General features: G+C 40.3%; 1 protein-coding gene and 1 long non-coding RNA gene across 3 annotated transcripts; one reads left to right on the plus strand and one right to left on the minus strand.

The window, feature by feature from the left end:
• Window positions 1-1132: 1132 nt before the first annotated feature.
• LOC119012008 (gamma-aminobutyric acid receptor subunit rho-1-like) lies at window positions 1133-23720 on the minus strand. 2 transcript variants are annotated; one of them, XM_037085448.1, is made up of 10 exons: window positions 22980-23720; window positions 17595-17645; window positions 13758-13861; window positions 11121-11188; window positions 10804-11027; window positions 7929-8011; window positions 7523-7663; window positions 7283-7435; window positions 5728-5924; window positions 1133-2611 (listed from the first exon to the last, which is right to left on the minus strand). In XM_037085448.1, exons 1-10 carry the CDS (start codon window positions 23186-23188, stop codon window positions 2324-2326), a joined length of 1518 nt encoding a protein of 505 aa, XP_036941343.1. In that variant the 5' UTR covers window positions 23189-23720; the 3' UTR covers window positions 1133-2323. The 2 variants fall into 2 exon arrangements, with proteins under 2 accessions (XP_036941343.1, XP_036941344.1); XM_037085449.1 differs by lacking the exons at window positions 17595-17645; window positions 22980-23720 and adding an exon at window positions 14410-14484.
• On the plus strand, window positions 23241-24009 carry LOC119012009. Its single transcript, XR_005072328.1, has 2 exons — window positions 23241-23358; window positions 23712-24009. It is a non-coding gene; the product is annotated as an uncharacterized LOC119012009 (long non-coding RNA).
• The last annotated feature ends 1090 nt before the right edge of the window (window positions 24010-25099 follow it).

Raw genomic sequence — 25099 nt, forward strand, 5'->3', positions numbered from 1 at the left:
TAAAGAAAAGTCTTCCATGTAGTCAGCTACTAAGGTTAAGAAGCATTTGCAACTCTGATGAATCTTTTGATAAAGATCTTTGTAAAAAAAATGAAGATGAGAGGTTATAGTAAAACGTTGTTGGAGGACCATCTCAACACCAAGTTCAACAGTCTGATTTACACAAATCTAGGTCAAGAGACATGGTCATACATTTGTATCCACCTACAGTCCTATATCCAAGTTTGTTAAATGAATGCAGTTGATTAGCATCTGCTACGCTACAGTTTACTTTTAAGTTTACTGAATTATCTGCACCTTGTTTTCTTTATTACATTTACTTTACAAAGAATCTGAGCAACAGTGAACAATGAATTCTCCCTGGATGTATTTATTGGAAGAAAGCTGTGAGCCTGACACACTGCACCCGCACTTTCCATTTGGTAAACGGAAGAGACGTTAGCCATTTTAATGTTTATGACCTGACTTAAGGCTGCCAGCAAGGGACTGAACGCTAAAAACTGAAAAGTGTATCTAAAAGAACTTTAAGTTGCAACATACTCGTGGTTTGTAGAAACATATATTGTGAGCAGATACCGACTGAATGTTTGTATTTTTGGGTTAACTGTTTCATTAAGAAAATACTTGATACTTGCAAATGTATGATCCAATATTAGACTGCAGTTATTAGATGCTGAATTGTTAGCACAATACAGTTAGCTTTTGTGGTCTCTATAGCCACAGCTGTATCTTAGCAGACTTTTTCATGTCATGGTCACATTATAAATCCCCTTTTACCAGAGGATAGAGGATATTTGAGTTTGTTTAAAATGAAATATTAGATTTTACTAAGCTCTCAGTTTTTGTCTGCCATGTCTGCTGGTTTGTCCTTGTCTGAAATTTGACATAAGCTGCAACAGATGTTACAACAGAATTATATAAGATAGAAGCAACATAATGATGCTTTTCAAAACCAAACTTTTGAGTGCTGGTCTTGAGACAGGCCTCTTTTCATCTGTTGATCAAACAGATTTTAGTTGACTCCCACATGTCATATGTCCTGTATCACAGTGGCAATATGTCCCATTTGTCAGTCAGTAATGTTTTTGCAGTAAACAGTCAAAGAACAACTGCTGTAAGAAAAACGTTTTAATCAAGAGTTCCGTACACTGACTTAGCACAAAGTCAACACGTGATTTAATATGACACTATGCCGATGAGAACAGTTACAAGAGATGGAGAAGTTAAAGTAGAAATAGCTCCAGTTCCATCTGAGATTTACACTAATGTCTAAATGTAGGTTCAAGCTTAGAAAAAGGTCAATTACATTAAACCATGAACATTTTTTTAAAACCTTTTACAGCACAAACAGATGTTGGTTTAAGTACAAATAACCATTGATTCTGTTTGTTAATAATGGTGCAACTGTAACACAACAACACAATGACTGAGCCACACAAAAAAGGAACTTTTGGCATATCAAAAGCAAAATCCAGATATGTCCAAGTAACCTAGTCATACCCTTTGTCAAAACATCCATGTATATTATCTACAGAAAGTGTCTTCTCAATACACAGCAGGATGTCCTTGTTTTTATGTATAATGCTTTGGAGGTTAACCATAGGTGTCAATTCAGCGTATCTGTTTAAAGGATCAGTGCTCTGTGCACATTGCAAAATATATCAGGAAAGTGCTTTCCACAGAATCACTGGGGCAACTATACAGAGCTACTTGCTGTTTTCTTTAGTAGAGCACCAGCACACTGAGGCCCACACTGGTTTGACAGTCAAAAGGTCAAAAAGTTCTCTGGCTCTTCATTTCACTCTTGTTTAGTTTGCTTCAGTTGGTCCACAACAAAGAATGAAATAACACATTGTTGCCTTTACGTGCTCACCTCAGTAATGTTTGTTAAGGTTAGCTTATATTAAGGTCCTTGAACTAAAAGTTAGTTAATAGCTAATACGTCCTTACAAGATGCTTATGTAAGTGTTTGTAATAGCATCATTAACAGGTTTATTGTTAAACATTCTCAACATTTTGCAGCGACTGAAGATGAAGGTTTAGTAGAATGTGTTGAGCGTTGAGTTAGCTCATGTTAGAGTGTCTGGTTCTGGGTTCTGCCTGAAGACTTCCTTCTATCTTTGGATTGGTCTGCTCCTTCCTCTTTCTTACAAATGTGACACAAGACACTGAAAGCCTAAATCTGCAAGTTTAGTGCACAAGTCTCCACTCTACTGAGTGCATCTGTTAACCACTTTTACAAGCGGGGAAGCAGATTTTTCACACACCTGCTAGAGGTGTTCAGACCTTGGTCACCCACAGGTCTCTTTGAGTCCCATCTGCATTATGAGTAGATAGACCAGTAGATGATGTTGAAGAGGATGTAAGATCCAGGAAAGATGACCCGGGAGTACTTATCTATGACATGTGTATCAATCCAGGCTTTGCTGTAGGTGCTGGTGCCAACATGGCCAGTAACCTGGTCGCTCTCCATCGCCAGCTGCACCAGCATCCTCTCACGTTTCACCCCATTCTCTTCTGATAAGCCATAATTCCCTGTTGTGTTGGCATCAACCTCACTGTAGCTGGCTGACATCATGCCAGGATGAGCCATGCCACAAGTACACGGCAGCTGCAAGGATAGAAAAGGTACTAAACACTTCATGTTCACAGCCCCACTCTCCCCCATAGCCACACATTATAATGTAATGACAGCATCAACAAACACAGCTATTAGTTTGTGCTTACCGTCATCAAGCTAGCATGTTAGTAGTTGGAAATTTTGGCTGCACTTTTTCCTTACTTCTTTTGCAATTAGTGTGCAAATAGCATTGGCAATATATCGTCGCCTTGTGGTAGACTCCAGTCATGCGCAAAGAGTGCATGGGAAGGCAGGCAGCTATGTTACTAGACAGACAGCAATCATGTGGCTCTGGATATAGAGTGGGTTGTCCAGTAATCAGAAGGTCACTGGTTCAATTTCCTGGTTCCCCTGGCTGCATGTCTGATCCCCAAATTGCTCCTGATGAGCAACCTTATGTTATAAAGCACTTTTAGCAGTCAGTAGACTGTAAAAGCGCTCTACAAATGCAAGTCTGCTTATCATTTATGATTACATACAAGCCAAATTAAATAAAACTAATTATTCTAAAATAACTTACCAACCCTAGTTTTAAGGCACACTTGAGCTAAATATTGACATCAGCATGCTAACATGCTCACAGTAACAACAGGCAATGTTTTCACTATTGTAGCAACTAACATGGAATGTCATTAGTTTTGCATATACAGTATCTCACAAAAGTGAGTACACCCCTCACATTTTTGTCAGTATTTTGTTATCATGGGACAGCACTGAAGAAATGACACTTTGCTACAATGTGAAGTACTGAGTGTACAGCTTGTAGTGTAAATTTGCTGTCTCATCAAAATAACTCAACACATAGCCATTAATGTCTGAACCGTTGGTGACAAAAAAAGAGTACACCCCTAACTGAAAATGTCTGAATTGTGCCCAAAGTGTCATTAATTTGTGTGGCCACCATTATTTTCCAGCACTGCCTTAACCCTCTTGGGGAATGGAGTTCACAAGTTGCCACCGGAATCCTCTTCCACTCCTCCATGACGACGTCACGGAGCTGGTGGATGTTAGAGACCTTGTGCTCCTCCATCTTCCATATGAGGATGCCCCACATATGCTCAGTAGGTCTTGGGTGTGTGGAGACATGCTTGGCCAGTCCATCACCTTTACCCTGAGCTTCTTTAGCAAGGCAGTGGTTGTCTTGGAGGTGTGTTTGGGGTCGTTATCATGTTTGAATACTGCCCTGCGGCCCAGTTTCTGAAAGGAGGGGATAGGGGTGGAACGGTTCATCAAAAAAATCCATCCCATTCGGTTCGCTTGTCACGGTTCGGGGTGCGTGTGTACCATTCGGTTCATAGGCACAGGATTTTTTTATGTGATTAAAACACTCGAGCCACGACATCAAATAAAACCCCCTCCCGCAAACACTTAAGCAACATGGTAATTCCCGGACTTTATGAAGAGACCCTATGAGGAGTTGTTAAAGAGTTGTCTGAAATAGCCTATGTAGTGCTTACTATGGATGGACCTCCAGGGCTACTGAAAGTTTCCGGACTGTGACTCCCCATTACATTACATTAGTGACAGTGAATAACTATTCAGAGTGTACTTCGATGTGCCCTGCAGGCCGTGTTAACTTCTGTTAAATGGGACGGTCTAGCCTTGCGTCACCAGATGTTCCCGCCCCTACCTGTACGTCAATATTTCTGCAGCCCAAGTCCGTGAAAGTGACAAGAAGAGTAAAGTCTGACTGTCAGATACTGTATGTTCGAGCTACAGGAATTCCTGACTTCCTTTTTAATCCTCCTGCTTGTGGAGGAAGAGGTGGTGGCTCCGGTTTATATCGGCTGAGAGGACCATGGAGAGGTAAACCTGTTACTGAACCCACATAATGTTATCATTATTATCATGATTAGCTAGCTTACAGTTTGGGGTAATTAACATACTGATGCATTACGTTAATTTTGATTTTAAAGGCATTATTCCTATTTAAAGTGTTTGGTAAAGATTATTATTATTATTATTATTATTATTATTATTATTATTATTATTATTATTATTATTATTATCTTATCTTGGTTCATTTATGTATATGAAGTAAAACGAGTCTCGAACATCTCCACAGTCACAATAACATATAAGTCTGAACATCTATCATTTGAAAGTGAAGGCTTTTAAGGCTTTACTTCCAAAGGCATCAAGCTGAGCATTACCATTGTATTTTACCTTGAAGTTTAACATATCTGGCGTTGGATGTTCAAAGGAGTAAAAACCAAGTATAGACCCAATACTTAGATCTAAATGTGAGATCTGCGCCACTTGAGGTTATTTAGTTATTTATCCTCTTCTGGAGTGCAACGAATCTTGGGATATGTGAGACCACGAAGGGTTGTAGCGGTGCACACTCCAAAAACAGGTAAAAGCAGGGCGCATTTGTGGGGTGCATTTGGAGAACACTTTGAATTGGGACACCCTTCGCGTGGCGTTGTGACGTAATTGCACTTCAAATGTGCACTCCGAAGTGTGCAGACCCTGAATTGGGACACAGCAAGTGTGAGAGCAAAAACACCAAATTTAACACACCTGCTCCCCATTTACACCTGAGACCTTGTAACACTGACGAGTCACATGACACCGTGGAGCAAAAATGGCTAATTGAGCACAATTTGGACATTTTCACTTACGGATGTACTTACTTTTTTTGCCAGTGATTTAGACATTAATGGCTGTGTGTTGAGTTATTTTGAGGGGACAATAAATTTACACTGTTATACAAGCTGCACACTGACTACTTTACCTTGTATCAAAGTGTCATTTCTTCAGTGTTGTCCCATAAAATGATATGATAAAATATTTACAAAAATGTGAGGGGTGTATTCACTTTTGTGAGATACTGCATGTAGTCATAAAATCCAAAAATCCAATCCAATTCAAATGTTGTCCTGATAATAAAGAGCCATGACATCAACAGTATTCTGAACTTAACTTATGCATAGTTAGGCCACACAAATTTCATTGCAGTTTACAGTATATTTGACCAAGCAAACCATCCACCAAATATCACTGTCCATCATGATACTAACCTGGTTAAAAATATAAAGAGTGTCAGTAGATGTACATGTACCACAGGGCATCTATGGGCATGAAGATGAGAGACTGGTACTAACCCTCTCTCTGAGTTTCCTCTCCTTGCGTTCTTGTAGTGTAGACAGGTAGTTGACTGCAGCGTATTCTATCACCGACAGGAACACAAAGACAAAACTGACCCACAGGTAAATGTCCACAGCTTTGATGTATGACACTCTGGGCATGGAAGCGTTGACTCCAGTAATGATGGTGGACATGGTGAGCACCGTAGTTATACCTGAAGCAGGGCAACAAGTTCAAAGCAGGTGAAACCAGTCATGTCTGACCTTCAAGATGTAGTGACAAACAGGGATAAAGAGGGCACATGTGTCTGAAAGAAGAGCACTATTTCCTCCTTTCAAGATGCTGCTCCATCCACCTGTTTGGTTCTGGTTCTGGTGTCAGGAGCATACCAACACTGACTCACAAAAAGAGCAAAATCGTTAACTAACCTGAATCCAACAACATTTGAGATTTAAATGGTTGCCCATCATTACCAATACAATTATATAGAAATTATGGGATTGCAAATACTAAAGGAAAGGTTCAACCAAAAATGAAAATGATTCATTTGTCATCATCTACGCTCACTCGTGCTAATGGAACCTCAGCCGAGGATTCATGATCCACATAACGTTTCTAGAGCTTAACGGTAGGACAGTGTTGCAGCATTCTCCTAAACAACTGAAGTAAGTGGGAACTTAAAACACAAGACAACAGAAAAAACTACAAAATGGCTCCACACAGCTTGTTTGCTATAATCTAAGTCTCTGGAAGCCCTGAGATCCCAAATTGATTTGAGCAGAACCCATTAGAAGTTTGTCCATGAGCTCAACCACACGTTGAGGGCGTAAATAACACCTTTTCAAGTCGAATCAAATTGTATCTTGTGGCTTCCAAAGACTTGGTTTATGCAAGGACAAGCTGAATGGACCAAATTTTTTTGTTTGCATCAAGTAATCTTTCTTTTTTAAAAATATTTAAAACCAAGTCCCCATCTACCGCAGGTGCTAACTGCAAACAAAACTCATTCTGTCATAACAATGTGACTGTCTTGAAAATGTTTATGTTGAAGTAAACATGTATGTAACACTATGATCCTACCTTCACACTTGTTACATCATCAGTTCATTTTTCCACCTGTGTATGCATGATATATGATAAAAAAAAATACTAAAAAGGATGTTTTTTTCATTCAAAATTACCATTCTGCCATAAATAATAACTTTGCTTCTTATTATTTAAAAACATTCATTTAAGTGTTTGTCATACATGACATGCATACAAATGTAAAAAAAAAAAAAATTCGATTTGTTTCAATTAAATAATGTCATAATAGTCAGCAGTCGGCTACCATAACATAATTATTATCATGCAAAAAACTGTCCGAATCAGCTCAGCAGCAGGAAATTAGGAACATTTTATTAATAAATTGATATCATCTTTTTAAATGTTTATAGCCCAATATCATGAATCATACGAGACTCTCTATCTTTAGACACTGGATTGAACTGAACTTCCTAAACTAAGAACTGAACCACTAATCGTCTAACTAACCACTGCCCCAATTAGCTAACCGCAGCCAAGCAGTCTCACCCAGTGGCACTCTGGCAGGAACGGCCCGGCGGTCAATCCAGAAGGACACCCAGGACAGCATGACCATGAGAGTGGCAGGGAAGTAGGTCTGCAGCAGGAAGAAGAAGATATGACGCCGCAGAGTGAAGTTGATGTACAGACGGTTGTACCAGCCTGGAGGACAGATGAAGTTAGAGGTTGCGTTGGCGGCAATACTATATGCCTATATCAAAAGACACTTTCTGCACTTTCTGTCAATACCTGTGCTGCTGTAAAAGGCCAGTCTTGTGGTGGTATGGAACTCCTGGATCAGAAACTGGGAGAGAGAAATTCCCTTGTCTGTGTTTAATGACCTGTTCCCTTCCTTCCAGTAGAGCAGCAGGTCATCATCTGTGTATGCATCTGAAGAGAAATGTGTGACACAAGTTCTGTTGTCACTAACACCAAAGTGTTTAAATGCAGCAATAAAATAGTCTGCAGTCATCTACAATAATTTGATAACATTTTCTTAATCTAGCATGTTCACAGATGTTAAACAGGACAGAAGGAGAATAATCCTATGCATCTGCAGCTACGCAGTACTACTGTACAGACGTCAAAGGAATTGTCAGCATGTAGTTGTAAGTAATGGAAGAAGAGGAAAAGTCACATTAAGCTAGTCACTTACAGCTCTCTATCTCCAAAGAGCAGGTCTGAGTATCGAGAGGGAAGCGGCTCAGGTCCATGCTACACATGGCTGTGACCGTCACCCTGCAATGACAAAACAGTCCGCTGTAGTAATGTGACCGTTTGAGGTGTGAGCATAGTCAAACCATAGTTATTCTGAAAAAAATGTAATAGATAAGAATTACTATTGCATTTGTTCTACAGCACAAGACAAGCTCACTGTATCTGCTATCATGACAATAAAATCTCAGATTCTCTCAAGACACTCTCATCAGCTTTGTCACCATTTATTAAAGCAGTACGTATTCTCATGTGGTGGGAACACAACAGCCCTATGAACACACCAGTCTTTCACTGACATACTAAGTGAGTGAGTGAGTGAGTGAGTGAGTGAGTGAGGAAGTTACACAATTGGCTGTCAAGTTTAAAAGCTCTCCCATTAACTGGTGTTTAATGACTAGGTGCAAACGCTGAGGCTATCAACAGTGGGTCCATCCCTTCTCTGAAGACTTTAATCCATGCCCATATACTACATGGACCCATCTCTGTCTCACTTTGTGTATAAGTTTGCCTGAAGTGATACAACTGGCTCCAAACCAGTGTTGTATTTTGCTACTTAAAGGGACCAGTGGGCCCACAGCCCACAGCGGGCTGCACTGGTAATAGCATAAGGAGTTATAGTACATAACTAATATTCTATTTGGCATTGGCTTCTCATCTAAGACTATCACAAGTGGGAAAAGGAGCGAGACAGGAAGTGGTCCATGTCTCATAGACATATATATATATATATATATATATATATATATATATATATATATATATATATATATATATATATATATATATATATATACATATAACTGAGGATTACCTAAATCAAAGTCTGTTTTCTCTATCAATGCTGAAATAAATGAAAAACAGTTGTGTGTAAGGTGCAAGCCAGTGGTAAAGGCTACAGTATTCATGGGGGATGTGAGACTAAGATGTTTGCTGTTTTAATGGGGTGCTTAACACTGGAAATACAGCCCAAGGACTTTTGAAAGGCTCATGATGTATTTCTCACCTTGAGCAGAGAATAACCCCTCTATATTCGCATCAAACACCTTGTGGGTTGGGGCTTCAGTAGAGATTTGGTTTCCAGCACGGAGATGATAAATGAAAATACATAATCCAGCTCACAGGACGAGAGGAGGCCACACGGTTTGCGGGCCAGGTCTACAAACTGTCATCATCACCCGTCAATCTGCCAATCTGCCTTAGTCTGGAAAATCTCCAACCAGCACCAACCGCTCAGAGATTAACCCAGGTCATGTGATGAGTAGGGTTATATCTATCATTTACCATCAAGAACTCTTCCCTCACACACTTGGTATACATTCACCAGGTAGCACATACCCCATTCTATATCAGGCTCAGGATGTTTGAGTCCCAACCAGACTCCAGACTTACGATAACAGGAGTTTTATTTGATTTTATTTGAGATGTGGATTCATCAGATCATTTCTATTGATCATTAGATTCCTGCTATCAATAGCATGTATCATTCCCCTCTATGTTAACATCCAGATACTTAACATCACAACAGTGAAAGTAGATACTGTTGTAGATGTTGTTTTCACCATTTGAGTTTTATTTGGACCAGTCTGTCAGGAAGTCAGCATGATGATGGTCACAACAGGGGGCAGATGGCCAGCTGCTAATCTCTGCCAGGCTCTGTAATGTGGATTACAAAATCAACTATCTTGGCCTGGAGCCTCCTATCGCTCCCAAAATTAAAAGGTCTTGCTCAGCAGTATTAGCAGTCGTAATTGGCAGAATGTTATCCCCTTAAATACACATCTTGTACCATGGCAGCTGGTGCCATTTTTGTCTTGGCGGAACAGCCAACGGTAATTACATCCACAAACACCCACTAACATCATAACCTGCCCCAGTTAAAAAGTAGTACATGTGCAGCTTATATCTAGTACAAAAGACAACAGAGAAATATGTCTACATGCATGTTGAGAAACTGAAGTGTCAAATTTGCAGGCCGAGGTAAATTTGGTACACACAGGAGCATGGACATGCACATGGACAAACGTTCTCTCCAACACAAAGACAGAGGCCAGTCAGACAACACGGTACTTGGCGGGGAGGGGGGGGGGGGGGGGGGCTTTAGGTTTGTTGTAGGTTTGTTTGTTTGTTTGTTTTTTTACAGGAAATCATAAGATCTAAAATACGATACCATTGAGAAAAAGTACAACATATTGGGCCTTATACTGGACTGTTGGTTAGATGTAGAGCAAAGATATATCTCACAAAAACACTTAACCTGTTAAGAACTAGCCTTTATTTTGTGTCTGTACTCGATAATTACTAGCGTATCTCAGCAACTACAAGGTCTTTTTGAAGCATATTTGTCACTGGGTCTGAGTAAATTAAGTTGGCACATAGCATAAATGAAAGATTTCTCTGAAAAAGTAAAATTTCAGAATAAAGAATTAATCCCTTAGGAACGATGCAGCTGCAGGTCCAACTCTCGAGCAAACCATAGCAAATCATCTAATAAACTGTCTCAGGTACCAAACTATGTATTTCACATGTTGCCATAGGTGCTCAGAAGAACAGCCCAGTTGGGCTCTGCTCGGGCTTGACAGGTTACACATCAATTTGAGTTCATGAGAACTTCAAGCCACTTCAGAAAATGAAGACTTAGACCCTTAACCCTAACCCTAACCCCCTAACCCTTAGAAATAAAAGAGCACCACTCAAACCTGAAACTGTTGAAAATCATGTTGAAAATGTAAATGTAGCACGTATGTGTTTCATCATGTATTAATTTGCGGAAGATTAGAGATGATCTGTTTTTGACTGTGTCGGAGGGGAATTACCTGAGGCTGTAAAGGACTTTGCCATCTGGGTAAACTCTTAGCATGACGTTGTCAGTGGTGGTGTCATGGGTGAAGGACCTCTTAGAATGGACAAAAAACATGTCAGGTACCCAGATTTTCTTCACCAGGCGGCTATCGAAGGTCATACTCTGGTTGTGGTTGCTTTTAAAGGCCAGACGTTCATCTTTCCAGTAGTGCCTCAGATACAGGGTCATAGTAAAGTCCTTTAACAAAGAAATACAAAACAGTCTGTTACAATACTATCTCAACTAACAATATGCATGAATTATCTGACTGACACTTTGGTCCAGACATACCATATCAACCTCTGAAATAGCATCCAAACTTTCAACCTGAACATCCACTCCAACTGGGACTGCAGGCCCTGCAAGAATATGCGACAGTTTACAAAGATGCATGAAGCTTTTATTTACAGTCGTGTTGATATGAGTGTCATTTTAAAACACAGCACTACAGCAGTGCGTGCAGATGTAGACCAGGTGCCTCATTTGGAACTGGATTATCTGTGTTTATACAAAGGTTGTGACTCCTTTTTATGTCAATCCTTTTGCTTTAAACAATGACTTCTGCTCTCTTTTATCCAAATCCCCATGAAAGCAGGTTGCAGATTTCCCAAAAAGATGTCACAAAGCCAGTGGAGTAAGTACTATAATCCTAACCGACATTATACAGCAGACTGTTTGTTTTTGTCTTACTTTTCTGGGCTTACACAGGGAAACATTCTTTGAATTCTCCTAATGAATGATCATGGAATTAGGACTAGTTTGTATTTACAATACATCATATTCACATGATTTCCAAAATCACAACTTTGTGATTGATTGACTTGCCAAGGCCTTAAACCTAACCAGGTTGTTTTTGTGTGTCAACCTGGTGGCACAGGAGTCCTTGTTAAAACTACTGCACACACCAACAGTAGTAAAGGGTAACTGTGGTACCAGGTACCCGTTTCAGACAGATGTACAGTTTTTTATGTTGGCGATTTTGCTTTTGTTTATATGATTGTAACATTTCACAGAGTTGCTTATTTATGTATTATTCAGACCAGAAAAAGCTACAAGAGATTTTGGAATGTCTAACACACATCTCCCAGCTGGTCAGCAAGGCAGTTGATGTCTGTGTAGTTGAGGAGTGGCTCTGGGGTGGGATTTTTTAGTTGGATACTTTCCAGTTAAGCCTCAGGCCAAAAACCCCAAGGTCATCTGCCCATGTCAGCCTTCAGTGTGACCAATGGTGGCCCTCACACAGGAAACAAGCTCACCATGCAGGATTTCTTCATCCTGCCCATTGGTGCGAGCAGTTACCAACCCTGATCACATCAGCAAGGCTTTGGACAAGAAGGCCTGCAGCTGTCTGTTGTTGAAAGTCAATTCCATTCGCAAAGTCAATCGAATATATATATATATATATACATACATACATACATACATACATACATACATACATACATACATACATAGATTTAATTTAGTTTTTTCCTGTAGTTTTTTTTCTATATTAACTTGTGTGTGTACATAGCAGGGCTGTAAGGACACATGTATTGAAACCGAAATCGCGACATTCAGATCCACAAACCTGTCTCGTGGTGTGAGAAGGCAGACACAACTTCCAGTCCAAAATCAGCCCTATGAGCTATAAGTATCCCCTTTCACACAGAGATGCCGCATTGACACCACAGCTCGCCCAACTGTTGGTCGTTCACACAGAATGAAGCACCACTGGAGTAAAGACGAACCACTGTGTAATTCACACTAGCCCTTTTTACATGGCGATGCTGCATTGTCTCCGGAGATTTGGTTTGTCAATTCTCCGCCGTTGGTGATTCACACAGAGCGAAGAATCTCCACCTTAAAGACGAACCGCTATGTAATTCACACAGAAAGCAGGCGCTGCAGCTCCTGAAGAGGCGTGATGGTACACGACGTCATGATGATGACATCGGTGTGTTTTCAAGGTGTTTCCCAAGTGTACCCCCCATTAATCTAAACCCGCTGACAGTTTATAATCATATAGATGCTGTTATAATGTGTAGTGATTGAGATCCTGACCCACCAAACATCCTAAAGTGACAAAGTTATGTTTTTTGTGCTAAATTACACAATTACATAATCACCATCAGTAAACTGGACTGTCTGACTCTCTCACTCGTGGGGAGGGAGGCTGTTTTCAGGGGAAAAGTTCACTGGAGTCTCAGTCCAGAGGACTGACCATCCTGGTGATTTATTTTTATCGCAAACACTCGATGAGTTAAAGTTTTTTGTCGGTGACAGACACTGTTTTTCAGGCAGAAATGTGACGGACTGGAGGACGGACACTTCTCCACATACAGCTGCGGTATTATTTCCCTCATATAAGTTGCTAAAGACAGTTACAGTTATGTTACCTTCGTTTAGTTAAGTGAGAGACCTGTGCAGTTATCAGACAGTACGATCGACATTCACACAGCCGGCTCATCCATTCACACTGGTTCAGTTTGCCAATACTTCACCTCTGATACTATCAGATGAGTATCATATACAGAAGTTATTGAAATGTTTAAGCTTTTCAAGAACTCCATATGGGATTTCATAGACTATGCATAAGGGGCAATGCAAGTGGGAGAATTAAGAAGGGCATAGACTCAGACTTTGAATGCTGGTAATGTGGCAGATTAAGATGGGAGTAAGAAAGCTTAAATTGCAGACCGTGACCGCTTAATAATAATCAATAACTGGTCCACAGTAACGTGGCTCAGACAAAATTCTAGTCTGTTATGTCATCTGCACAGACCAATGCTGGACCCTCCCACATCCCACATTTAGATGAGTGTATAGATTAGGTTGTGTGACATGGGGTATAGGACTGTAGACATTGTATTAAAACAGGAGCATCTTTAAGGAGAGATCCCAGTCTGTTGGCTGCCTGCATGACAACCGATTGGCACTGCTCCTTACCTCCAAATCCTGGTCGCATTGTAAAGTCATGGTCCTCTATCCTCAGCAGTCGCTCCGTGTTCGAACCCCAGGCTTTAGTTATATCTGGACTCTTGAAGATGGGACTGATGGAAATTTAAGGAAAAAAACAATTTCACAGTTTATTTACAGACCACAATGTATGGGGTTCAAGGTCTCTACAGAGGATGCTGAACAATTCTGAAGTTATACTAATGCTTACATGACACTTCCCTTTTTAATGTACAGTTTAACATTGTAAAAAGGGTCTATTTGAACCCAAACCTTGCCAAGCCTGATAGAGGAGGGCTTAAATGCCCAAACCCTCTATGGTACTATTGGGCAGAAAACACTAAAAACATAATTAGTGTGTTGCAACAAGTTAAGAAATATCTCAAAGTAGTTGACTCGCTCTCATTATTTAGTCCAATATGGGGAAATGATCTCTTCCCCCCAGGAGGAAGTGAGGGGGGATTTAAAATTTGGGCCGAACAGGGGTTAGAAAAATCTTTATTGTCCGGATTATAAACATCTGATGTCTTTTGATGAAATTGTTGCCAAACACAACATAGCCAGTCGTAGCCAGTTCTTTAGATATTTACAACTGAGAGATTTTATTAGAACACAACAAAAACAGTCCCTGTCCATTCCTAACCTGTCAACACTTGAAGAAATGATGGTGAGAGACTGCCAGGGAAAGGCTTGATTTCCAAAATATATGACGAACTGGTTGATGCGTTCTTATATAACTCCAGTTAAACTTAATAAATTCAACAGTGACACACCAGATGTATAAAATGTGATAAGGAAAAGGGCATGATATTCCACTGTTTGTGGCAGTGTTCTCAAATAAAGAAATTCTGGGAAGAAGTGAAACAGTGTATTGAGGAAATTTTAGAGATAAATTTACAGTTGGAACCAAAACTTTTTCTATTGGGCATTTATCCAGCTAAGTGTAACATAAGATAGATTTTCTTCTAGATATATGCCTGCTGTTGGCAAAAAGAGTCATTGCAATTGCTTGGAAAGAGGTAGATAGACCAAGGATAGGTAACGACTCTGCCCTTAGAAAAGATTACGTATGCAATCAGGGGTAAGCAACCCATTTTTGATAACATCTGGGGCCCCTTTAGACATTTTCTTGCAAACAAAGGCTTATCTCATTTGGTGGAACCACCTGGGGAGGACCCATAAGTGGCCCTCTGCAGTTCCTTTGGGAAATGATTACGGTCTGGTGTTGTTGGTTTTGTACTTATTCCCTCCTTTCTTATCTCTATAAAAGCAAGGAATCTGTGTGTGTGTGTGTGTGTGTGTGTGTGTGTGTGTGTGTGTGTGTGTGTGTCTGTTCTTCAAATATCTCTGCGGATCAGGATCAGACTGACCTGAGAGTTTCCACATGGCTGCTGCTTGGTTCAAGGGTGTGCAATGTCGCATTTGTTTGGACTACAATGATACCGTTAATAATTTATTTCATAAATGCTTTACCAATTCCGCTAGCATTGCTAAGCGTAGCCACCACAGTCACGTGCTCACCAGAGCCAATCTCTGCATAGCTCACTTCTACAACATACCTTATGAAACAAGCAGATTTATACCTGCAGCAGCGTGAGCTGGACCGGGATTTTGCAGGCGGTTTGGTCCCATTCTGTGCATCTAAACTGACTGTTGTGGATTAATGAGACTAAACGAGACTGGACCGAGTCTGTTCGGGTCTGAGGAGATCCGGAGATGCACGGACAACAAAGTGGAATTGGAATCTGTGGATGTTCATGTGTAGCTAGCTGCTAGCCGCTAGGCCACCCACACGGCCCACCTCCCGAGCCGACGAATGCACCGGCAGGTCCAAAACCGGACTTAGGGTAAATAACGTCCACCATGCTTTTTCGCGAACATTGCTAGCTATTGCTCACGCTAGCTTTGTGTCTGGTGAAGGAAGAAATGGTACAAACCGGCTTTTGTCACGAAAGTATTCGCAAGCAGGCAACTTTGGTTGATGAGGAACGCGAAGTTGTGGGAGGGACAGAGGCGGATGAATGACAGGCAACGACGGTCGGTGTAGAGACAGCCAGCGATATTGAGAGTTGAGAGATTTGTGACATTTAGCATGTTTGGAGTGTGTCATGTAGTGTTTGGTGTGTAGTGGAGTCGGTTTTTGGTTTAATGAGTCAAAACAATGAGGAGATGCTGAATGTGGAGCAGGCAGTGCAGCTCTTCATTCAGCTGGAAGGAGCTCAGGCAGACCTGAGCACTGACTGTATTTAAATGTAAATAGTTACATATAACTTTGTAAATTGTTACACTTTATGCACATATTTAGCAAATAACTATTTATATTTGCATTATAAGTAATAAAAAATGGTTTGTTAAACATATTTGTGTTTTTTATTATATTATTATATTTATCTTAGGTCCACTGTGTTAATACAGTATGTCAAAATAAAAAAATAACTGTACAGTCACACATGTGAGGTTGTGCTGAAAATAATGACACCAAGAAAGGATCACAAAGCATACTGTCCTTTAACAGGGTTGATCTCACAAGCACTGAATAAGAAGTTAATACGAGAGACAAAAACAAAACAAACACAAACTGTAACAGATTAAGTACTTTTCTGGTAGGTTTCACAATTAATCTTTTTTTCCCCTAATCTTTTCATAAGAACATCCAAAAGTTGCAGAAATGTGAGGTATTTTCTACTACCTTAACAGGTCAGAACACCTCTGCAAGATGACTGATGGATTATAGAGAGAGAGAGAGAGAGAGAGAGAAAGAGAGAGAGAGAGAGAGAGAGAGAGAGAGAGAGAGAGAGAGAGAAGCAGATGGACTTGTAAAACATGGCCTCATACAATTCAGCCATCATTATAGTCTCCAGAAGCAGGGATCCCAATTACTTTTACAACCTTTTCATGCTGTTGAGCTTGTGTGCCCTCTTCAGCCATTGCTTTTAACCTAGCAGCGCTAGGCCTAGAGGCTTGGATTACTCCCAAGCTGTATGTAGCCATTTTATATAGTGTTAGGTTGTTTTTATGTTCTAAAACAAGTCCCAACTTACTTCAGCTGTTTAGCAGAATACTGCTACACTGTTTTGCTGTAAAAATCCAGAAATGTTTTGTGGACTATGAAACATTACTCAATATTTGAGTAGCGTGAGGGTGATTAGATAATAACTGAATTTTCCCCTGGGACCAATCCTAGCTGACATTAGGCAACGGCGGGTTAAACCCAGGATAAGTCGCCAGTTCATCACAGGGCTGACATAAAGGGGACAACATTTGCACTCACGTTTACAATTTACCCAACTTTTACATGTCTTCCGATGAGCAAACACAACACAGAGAAAGGCCCTGACAGGTCTGAAGCCTTCTTGCTGTGAGGCAGCATCACTAACCACTGTGCTGTGCTGCCATGCTGCATCGCATTTACTCTTCTCGCAAAACCATATTTCACATCTCTTGCACTATTTAGCAACTCTTCAAGGGTTTACTGATAAAAAGCTTTTCAATTGTTATGTACACCTCACACTGATCCAGTAGACTGATTGTGTGCATTGTGGCTTGTTGTCATCGTATTAAGTTTATACAGCACAGCCCAATAATCTTATGAACTTCCTAATTCTGAAGGATAAGAATGGATTATATTGGGCTTAGTAAAATACACGGAAGTTGCCCATCCTCCTCACTAGATACTGCTGACAATAGTGTGATTAAAATGTTGACCGTGTGCCTCTAAGTCCAGTTATGCTGCTTTAATCTCCACTATAAGATTCTCCTGTCTAGCCTCTGTTAGCATTCTAATGGGAATAAAGAAGAGTTTTTTAAAAAAAACACACACACACATACCTGCTGTTCTTGCCATGGGGTGCTACTGTTGGAGGCATTTCTCTTTTCGATCTGAAAGGGGGAAAATATTTTGTGATTTCATTCATTCATTATATGCAGTGTTAGACGGCAATGAAGCTAAGAGGGGTAAACCTTGAGAGTATCTTAAAGTAAGATAAGCGTGCCGGAAAAACAAAGTGTAGTCTTTGACATGATTTTATCCTCCTAAATAACATACTCATGACAAAAGAGAGAACATAGAATCAGATCAATTTCAGCCAAAGTATAAGCTTGTTCTTAACATCTGGAGCTGAAGTGATGAGTATCCTAGATGACAGGACAGGAGTGTGCTTTAAATAAGCCTCAGAAACAAGTCTGGACTTTCTCCCCAGTTACCTGCGGGATATCAGACAACATAATCAGCATCATTGCTTCGATATTATAACCGTACTCATACTAACCATAACTTGCCCTTCGACTGAACTACCACAGGCAGTAAGATTTGCCTTCAGGGGGATTGTGGCAAGAATGAGAAATTTGTGTTTTTTCTTTGCCTTGCTGTGATGAGTATGTCATTGTCAGACAGCCATTCCTAAGTGAGATATCTTCACAACTTTTGTGAAGATTGCCAAAAAAACTATGGATTAGTTTAGATTTTCATGTTTCAGGTGGAGTGAGGGGAGAGCCACAGCAGCTGCTCAGTGTGAGGAGAGAGTTATATGCAGAGCTGGGGGAATAAACACCCAGAGAGCTCAGAGATTACATTTTAACTTTTGGGATTATAATCAGTTTTATCTTCAGGCCTGTTTATCAACCTGACTGCAGCGTCCACGGGCGTGACCTTTATCTTCCCGTGTTTATGTAGTGTAATGTTGGCTGCTCACTGGAGCTGAAGGGGGAATGTATTTTACTACAGGAGCACCATAACAGAGAGGGGAGGGGGAAGGAAGAGGGAGAACACAGGGGTGCTGAGTTTAGTGATAGGTTGACCTGAATTCAAACACACACACACACACACACACACACACACACACACACACACACACACACACACACACACACACACACACACACACACACACACACCTTCAGTGTGCAGTTTCTTGCTAGATTTCAGCTAATGTACAGTAAAGAAATCTGGCTGTTTGGGGCATTTAAACATTTGTGTGAGTGTCTGTGAGTAATATGAATGAACACAAATGATCCAGCATTTTGCACAAGAGGTGATCATTGCACATCTGGCATCAGTGTGCTGGTGGTGTTCCTGGAACACAATTTCGCTGCAGGACAATTATTGCAGCTGACCAAATAGACATACATAGAAGATGTTATCCTTTGTAATGCGTGGAGGACATTGTGACAGGGTCTGTTTCAAGCATAGTAGTTTTGTTGCCTAAACCTCAAGAAATAAAAAAAAAATAATAATAAGTTAACGGCATGTAAAAATCAACAGTATAACACAATGTTACAAACAGCGCACACATCTCAGTCTCCTGGGTGAGTTCTATTGCTTTTTCCTTAGTTGCGATCGTGGTCCTGGAATAACATTAATAACAATAATAATAACTAATTAATTATTAGGAACAACATGTGATACCAAATACACCAACCAACATTCTGTCTTATAAAGAACAGTGAGCAATTGCTCCATCCAGTGGACAATAAACTCATCAATGCAGGCTGAATCTTTAAGTCTGTTTTTGACAATCTGACATTACTGGCCATCACAAAGTCATATCTTCCTCACTGTACTCAAAAGTAGTCTTGGCTGACTGACTTTGAGTGAGCGTTTAGCACCAACTGAAAAATGGCATTTTATTGGGAAAAGTTACCTCTTTTAAACCTGGAGGGTAGACAAATCTCTTCTAAGCTGTTACGCTTTCACCTTAACTCATTGAGCATGTGGTTGAGGATAGATCAGGGAGAGGTCAAAGAGCTGATGAGCTTTCAGCACACTGTCTGGTTGCTTCATAGTCTTTGAACCTAATGTCAAGTTGATTTGAGTTAAACATCTGTATGCTTGACAGCATACACAGAAATCCCCTCCACAGCGGTATGTTTCATTGGGTCTCAAATCAGGTCTTTAGCTCTGAAAAAGTGTATCAGTGTAAGGCTTGTATATGTTTTCTAATATATCTTTTGTCATTTAAAAATGAATAAATTATAAATCCATTATAAATGTCCATTATAGATGATAGATTTGACTGTACACACACTATCAACTGTAGCTATTCATAGACGCACCCACCAAACCCAAATTGGGCACACTGTAATGAATGTCATATAAACTACTTCATTTTTTTTTACCATTTGAGGTTTGACTGGTTCTTAGTTATTTTCGTCTTGTTGTGCCCTCTCTTTAGTTTTTAGTGGTGCACTGACTGTAAAATTTGCTGCTCCAGATGTTTGACAAGGGTTGTAGCCATATCCCGGATTCAAGGTATACTATGCTATCAAAATCTACTGTATCATGCTATACACATATGCTTTTCCACACTACTACCTGTAACTGATACTAATAATCATAATTATGTAATGACATGATACCATGAATCCATCATCATCATGTAACTATAACATTAAGCTATGTAGTATAACACACTTTGGCAGCATAGTGTGTTACCTGCTGTCAACATCCAGCATAATGGAATTAATTAATTACTGTGTCTCAATTCAGGGCCTGCATCCTTCGGAGGCCGCATTTGATGACCAATTACAACACAACCCCACGCGAAGGCTGTCCCAATTCAAAGGCTCCGCCAAATGCAGCCCACAAATGCAGCCTTCTTTTACCTCTTTTAAGAGGATGCAATGCTACTATCCTTCGCGGCCTCCCATATTCCAGGATTCTTTGCGCACCCGTAAAAGAAGAAAGACAGAACGAAAATGGCGACATCGTGTGGCATAGATTGTCACTTTCGCAGGCCTGGGTGGCAGAAATCGTGACGTAAATGTAAGGGCAGAAACATCTGGTGACGCAACCAGGACTTGCCTTCGAAGACTGCAAAGGTCGGATCCTTCAAAGGATGCAGACCCTGAATTGAGACACAGCAATAGACAGCTCTGACACACTGACATGGATGTGTATTTTTTGACTGTTTCACCTTAAATTCTGGCAATATGTACAAATTGCCCCTTTTAAGACAAATAATTTGAGGAATATCAGAGAGCTGAATGCTTGATTTGATTACTTTAAATAGACTGTGTGTAACACAGTTGTTAAAGACTTAAAAATAAAAATAAAACATGTGGAACAATAACACCAGTAGAGAAGAGATATAAAGTCTTGTGAACTGACTCAGTGAAGTTAGAGTAGTGAAGTCACTGTTACGGTTAAATCAACTTTTAGTGAAGCAGGTTCTGGCTTTAGTTTTGGAGTCAAGTGAGGTGAATGACCACTCATCTCAACTAAGCTTCTCAAATCCCAAATTGTATAATTTTTGACAGATGCATAGCAGGAAGACAGTATGACATGTTTTACATTTGTGCAGAACAAAAATGACATTTAATTGCTGACCTTCCTTCCGCCCGGCTAACCTTTGCCAAAGCCACAACAATAGCAATAATTCAGAAAGCACATTAACACACTTAGATTACGGGTTACGTAATCGGAGTAAGTGATTTCTGCTACCAGGCACATGTGACATTTTGCTGCTGTCAGCTAAAAACAAGGGTTTGAATATCAAATATGTCGGAGAGCTCTGTCCTGAGTTGTCTTTTTTACAGTTTGAAGGAAATGAGGTGGAAACTTCCTGTTTGTTTTTAATAGGTTTTAACTTTAGTCAATTTTGACGTTTTTACAACAATGAGAAAAACACAAACCATGTTCAAGTCTAGTAACTTTACCTGCTGAAAAAGTGCTTTTGTCAGAACGTAGTAGCTCCAACAGGAGCACCTTGTCTCAGTGTGACATGAAGTACTGAAAATGTAAAAGGGAATCAAATGTCTTTGCGATGCTGGTAACGTGTCTGAACACTTGCTGATTCAACTAAATATCATTAATCTGTTTTCTCATGTTCAGTCAACATAAAAGTTGATTTGGCAAAAAGAAGAATAAGACTGAACTAATCATTCAATCTAAGTTAACTCAGATATTGTTGTTCCCTTCACTGATTTCTCAAAAATAAGGTCTATTTGTTAAACTCTAAAATATCCTGCCTTTCATTCATATCTTTGTTAAAAGTGTTTAATAACAGCATTTCATAGATCACTGCTAAGAATTTGTGTATACTGACCGTATGACCAACACTCATGTTGCAATCTATTTGATAAAAGATCAGAATTTAAATATGTAGAGAGCAAAATAAGCCGGAACCTGGATTTCATGAGGAGCAGGATAAGCATAAACTCTTTTGCAAGATTACCAACCTGCCCCAAAGCATTGGGCTGCTTGGAGCCCTATCGCCTCAGGGGCCCCAGATTAGTTTGATTCATTCATTAATATAAACTAAAACGAAAGGACCCTTGAGAGATCCCCTTTATCCCAATCTTGTATTGAGGCCATGTGTCAAAATGTTGTTGGAATACCTTTAACATGTTATTATATTATGCATATCTACCTTAATATGAATATATTATGTATTATGTTGTATTAATGGTAATATTGCTGAAATACAAATGCATGTGTTATAACTCAACTTTAAAGCCACACTATTGTCAGTTAGTACTCAGCAGGCTCCCACAGATAACTTTTGGCCAGATGGATCCAGCTGTGCTTCCTCCCTTCTCTGACAACTCTGCTGCTCAAAACATCCGTACTCAAATATATGCTGGCTTTATCTGCAGCTATTTTGCCAGGCATTACTTGCTGATAGAAGCTTTATGGACCACTATCAAACTGATGCAATCCCCTAAATCAGAATGAATAATAACATTACATCATCAGTAGAGGGAAAATCCTTTTGCCTTTTTACAACCAAATGCAACGTGTCATGTGCTAATTTCATAACTGGGCTCAGTGGTGAGACAAAAGACAAATCCGAAATCATGCATTTGAGGCTTACACAACAGTCACCATACAACATCTCACACTGTGTGACTGGATACAAATAATAAGCCTATTTGAGAAAAGTCAGGGGAGGCGAGGAGAATTTGAAGTATAGTGTCTGAAATCTGATTTCCATTGTAACTGAGCAAACTCATTCTGCAGAAGAGTCCCTGAACACGTCTCAGTGGACTCTAGTTGAAACTGATAAGTTCAAGAATGAAATGTCAAGGTCAAAAAAACCGAAAACGAATCTGAAGAATCCTCCTGACAGAAGCACTGCAGGATCTCTACAGCGTGACTTTTTCCAAAGCACCCACGCTTCGTTCTGAAGGAGCTTCAAACAAATGTTGGTTCATTTTATCTCACGGCACACAGGAGGCAGCAAAACATCTCTCACATTTCTGTCGCACTGAACTGACCTGACGTGCCGGTGTGACTGCAGCATCTGACCTCTTGGACGCGGCTGGCCGGACACACCGACCGTCCAGAGCAGCAGGTTGAGCAGCACCACATCCGTGTGCATGGTGTCCAGCGCCCAAAGTCTCACAACTTCACGCTGCTCCCGCAACTTTTCCCGCACAGGACGCGCATTCCGCGCACGCCTTAAACGTAGTGAGAATCTATACATGGATGCCACGGTATTTAATCTCACAGAGGAGGGGGAAGCAATTCCGCCGACAAATCCTCCGCGTCAGATGGCTCGGATTTGCTCCCTGTGCGCTGGGTGCAGTCCGAGCAGGAGCGCACAGCACGTTTTTACCAGCTGTTGAGAGCGGATCTTTCACCTCCACAGCACAGGTAAAAGCCGCCAGCTGTGCAGGTTACTGGAATGGAGGGTATGACCTGCATGCTTACTCTTACTTTCACGTGCAGTGTGGTCAATTATCAGAAGTGGATGAGGGAATTAAACCTAACAACGGAACATTCGACATTGTGTTGTCCGTTTTTCCCACAGGTGTACGAAGGTGATGGCTCATTTTGAACCATCGTGTACTGGTGGTGTGTGTCCTGGTACAGGCAGACTGATGTTGATTTGATGCATTTTTAGTGACTACATTAAATCTGAGTCACTCAGTAGGATATATGTTGAAAAGCACATTACCAGTTGTCAATATGTATATGCAATTATGTAACAGCCTTTTAATCCACAGCAGGTGTCCATGCAGTGTAGACCCAGACTGAAGAGTCTGGAGCAGGCATGTCACAGAGGTTACACACTCCAGCCATCATACATTTCAAGTCTTTCGATCAACAGTGTGTTAAACAGTGAGGCGAGGCTCACAGTAGCTGGAGTAGGATTTTTCATGTTCTCATAAACTGCCTGTGATCTCTTAATATTTCCACAAATCAATCATAGACTGATACAGTCAGTGTCACTTTATTTGATGGATGGTTCTCTATGAAAGTGCTCCTGTATGTGCTTAACATTAAAGCCTGTGGTCACTTGTCTTTGTCGTCATCTGTAATTTGATATCTTCAGGCGTATCTGATGACAAAAGTAATTAGGTACTGCTCACAGACCTGTGTCAGTGATGGAATCATCTGTCAAAAAGAAAGTAGTTTTCAATTTTGATCAATAAATTCAAATGCAGTACTGGTAATACCCAACACCAACACAGCCCACAATTATACCGCAATTATTTATTGAGCTCTTGAATCTCTATTTTTGATTAATATTATTCACATTTCAACATCTGAATTCTCTTTTCCTTGCAGAAATGAGCTTCTGTAAAGCAGTTTGTCTATCCATTGTGATATGGTCCAAATGCTGTTTCAGAGGCTTTTGTTTCCTAAGAGCAAAGCAATTCACTCTCCCTAGTAAAATGGAAAATGTCAAGAATATGACTTGTCATTTATTTGTACATAATATAATCATTGACTTTTAAAGGTACACTCCAGGACTTTAGTATTGCACTGCTACACTAGGGTCTCACAATATACAGAAGTTTTTAGAAACTAACAAAAATGTTGCAGCATTGTCCAGGATATCATGACTTTTACTCCATATGAGGCCAACTCTAAAATCTAAGATCCTACATTTACAACAGTGTAATGCAATAGCATCTCTCCAGTAGACCAACCAGGTTTGGTCAACACCTTTTTAAATCTTTCAAACTCTACGCATTCAGTTTGTTACACAGACTTTCTGATATGATTGTCTTAAGCAGAGATAATTATGATGATATCACTGCCATCATTTTCTCAGACTTCAGAAAGTAAAATTGGTGGACTCCTCCTTCCTTGTGGATATTGTGCAGTGCTGGAGTGTGTGGACAGTATTAATGTCCATGCTGCAGTGGAAGTTGATGAGCTCTGCGTGGTTGTCAGATATGTTGTCTACAGGATTATCTTGAGGTGACCCAAGCTTTCATTTTCCCTTGCTTTCCAAGATTAGGTTTGATCCTCCATCATTATGTTTGACGTTGTTTTGATAGATTATTAAACAGCAACATGGCAGCAGTAAATGCATGGCAGCAGGGTTGTCATCTGTGTCTGCAGACTGTCCAATCAGAGCTGAGAGAAGATTGTCTGTTTTTTG

The sequence above is a fragment of the Acanthopagrus latus genome, chromosome 22, assembly GCF_904848185.1.
Source record: "Acanthopagrus latus isolate v.2019 chromosome 22, fAcaLat1.1, whole genome shotgun sequence".
NCBI classification, from domain to species: Eukaryota; Metazoa; Chordata; class Actinopteri; order Spariformes; family Sparidae; genus Acanthopagrus; species Acanthopagrus latus.

Excerpts from the sequence above, each read along its gene's own strand:
- LOC119012008 (XM_037085448.1), bottom strand. The coding sequence starts at position 23,188 with ATGTATAGATTCTCACTACGTTTAAGGCGTGCGCGGAATGCGCGTCCT. Across the intron at positions 7,436-7,522 it reads GGCCTTTTACAGCAGCACAG|GCTGGTACAACCGTCTGTAC; the intron begins GTATTGACAGAA and ends TCTGTCCTCCAG. Across the intron at positions 5,925-7,282 it reads TCCTGCCAGAGTGCCACTGG|GTATAACTACGGTGCTCACC; the intron begins GTGAGACTGCTT and ends GCCCTGCTTCAG.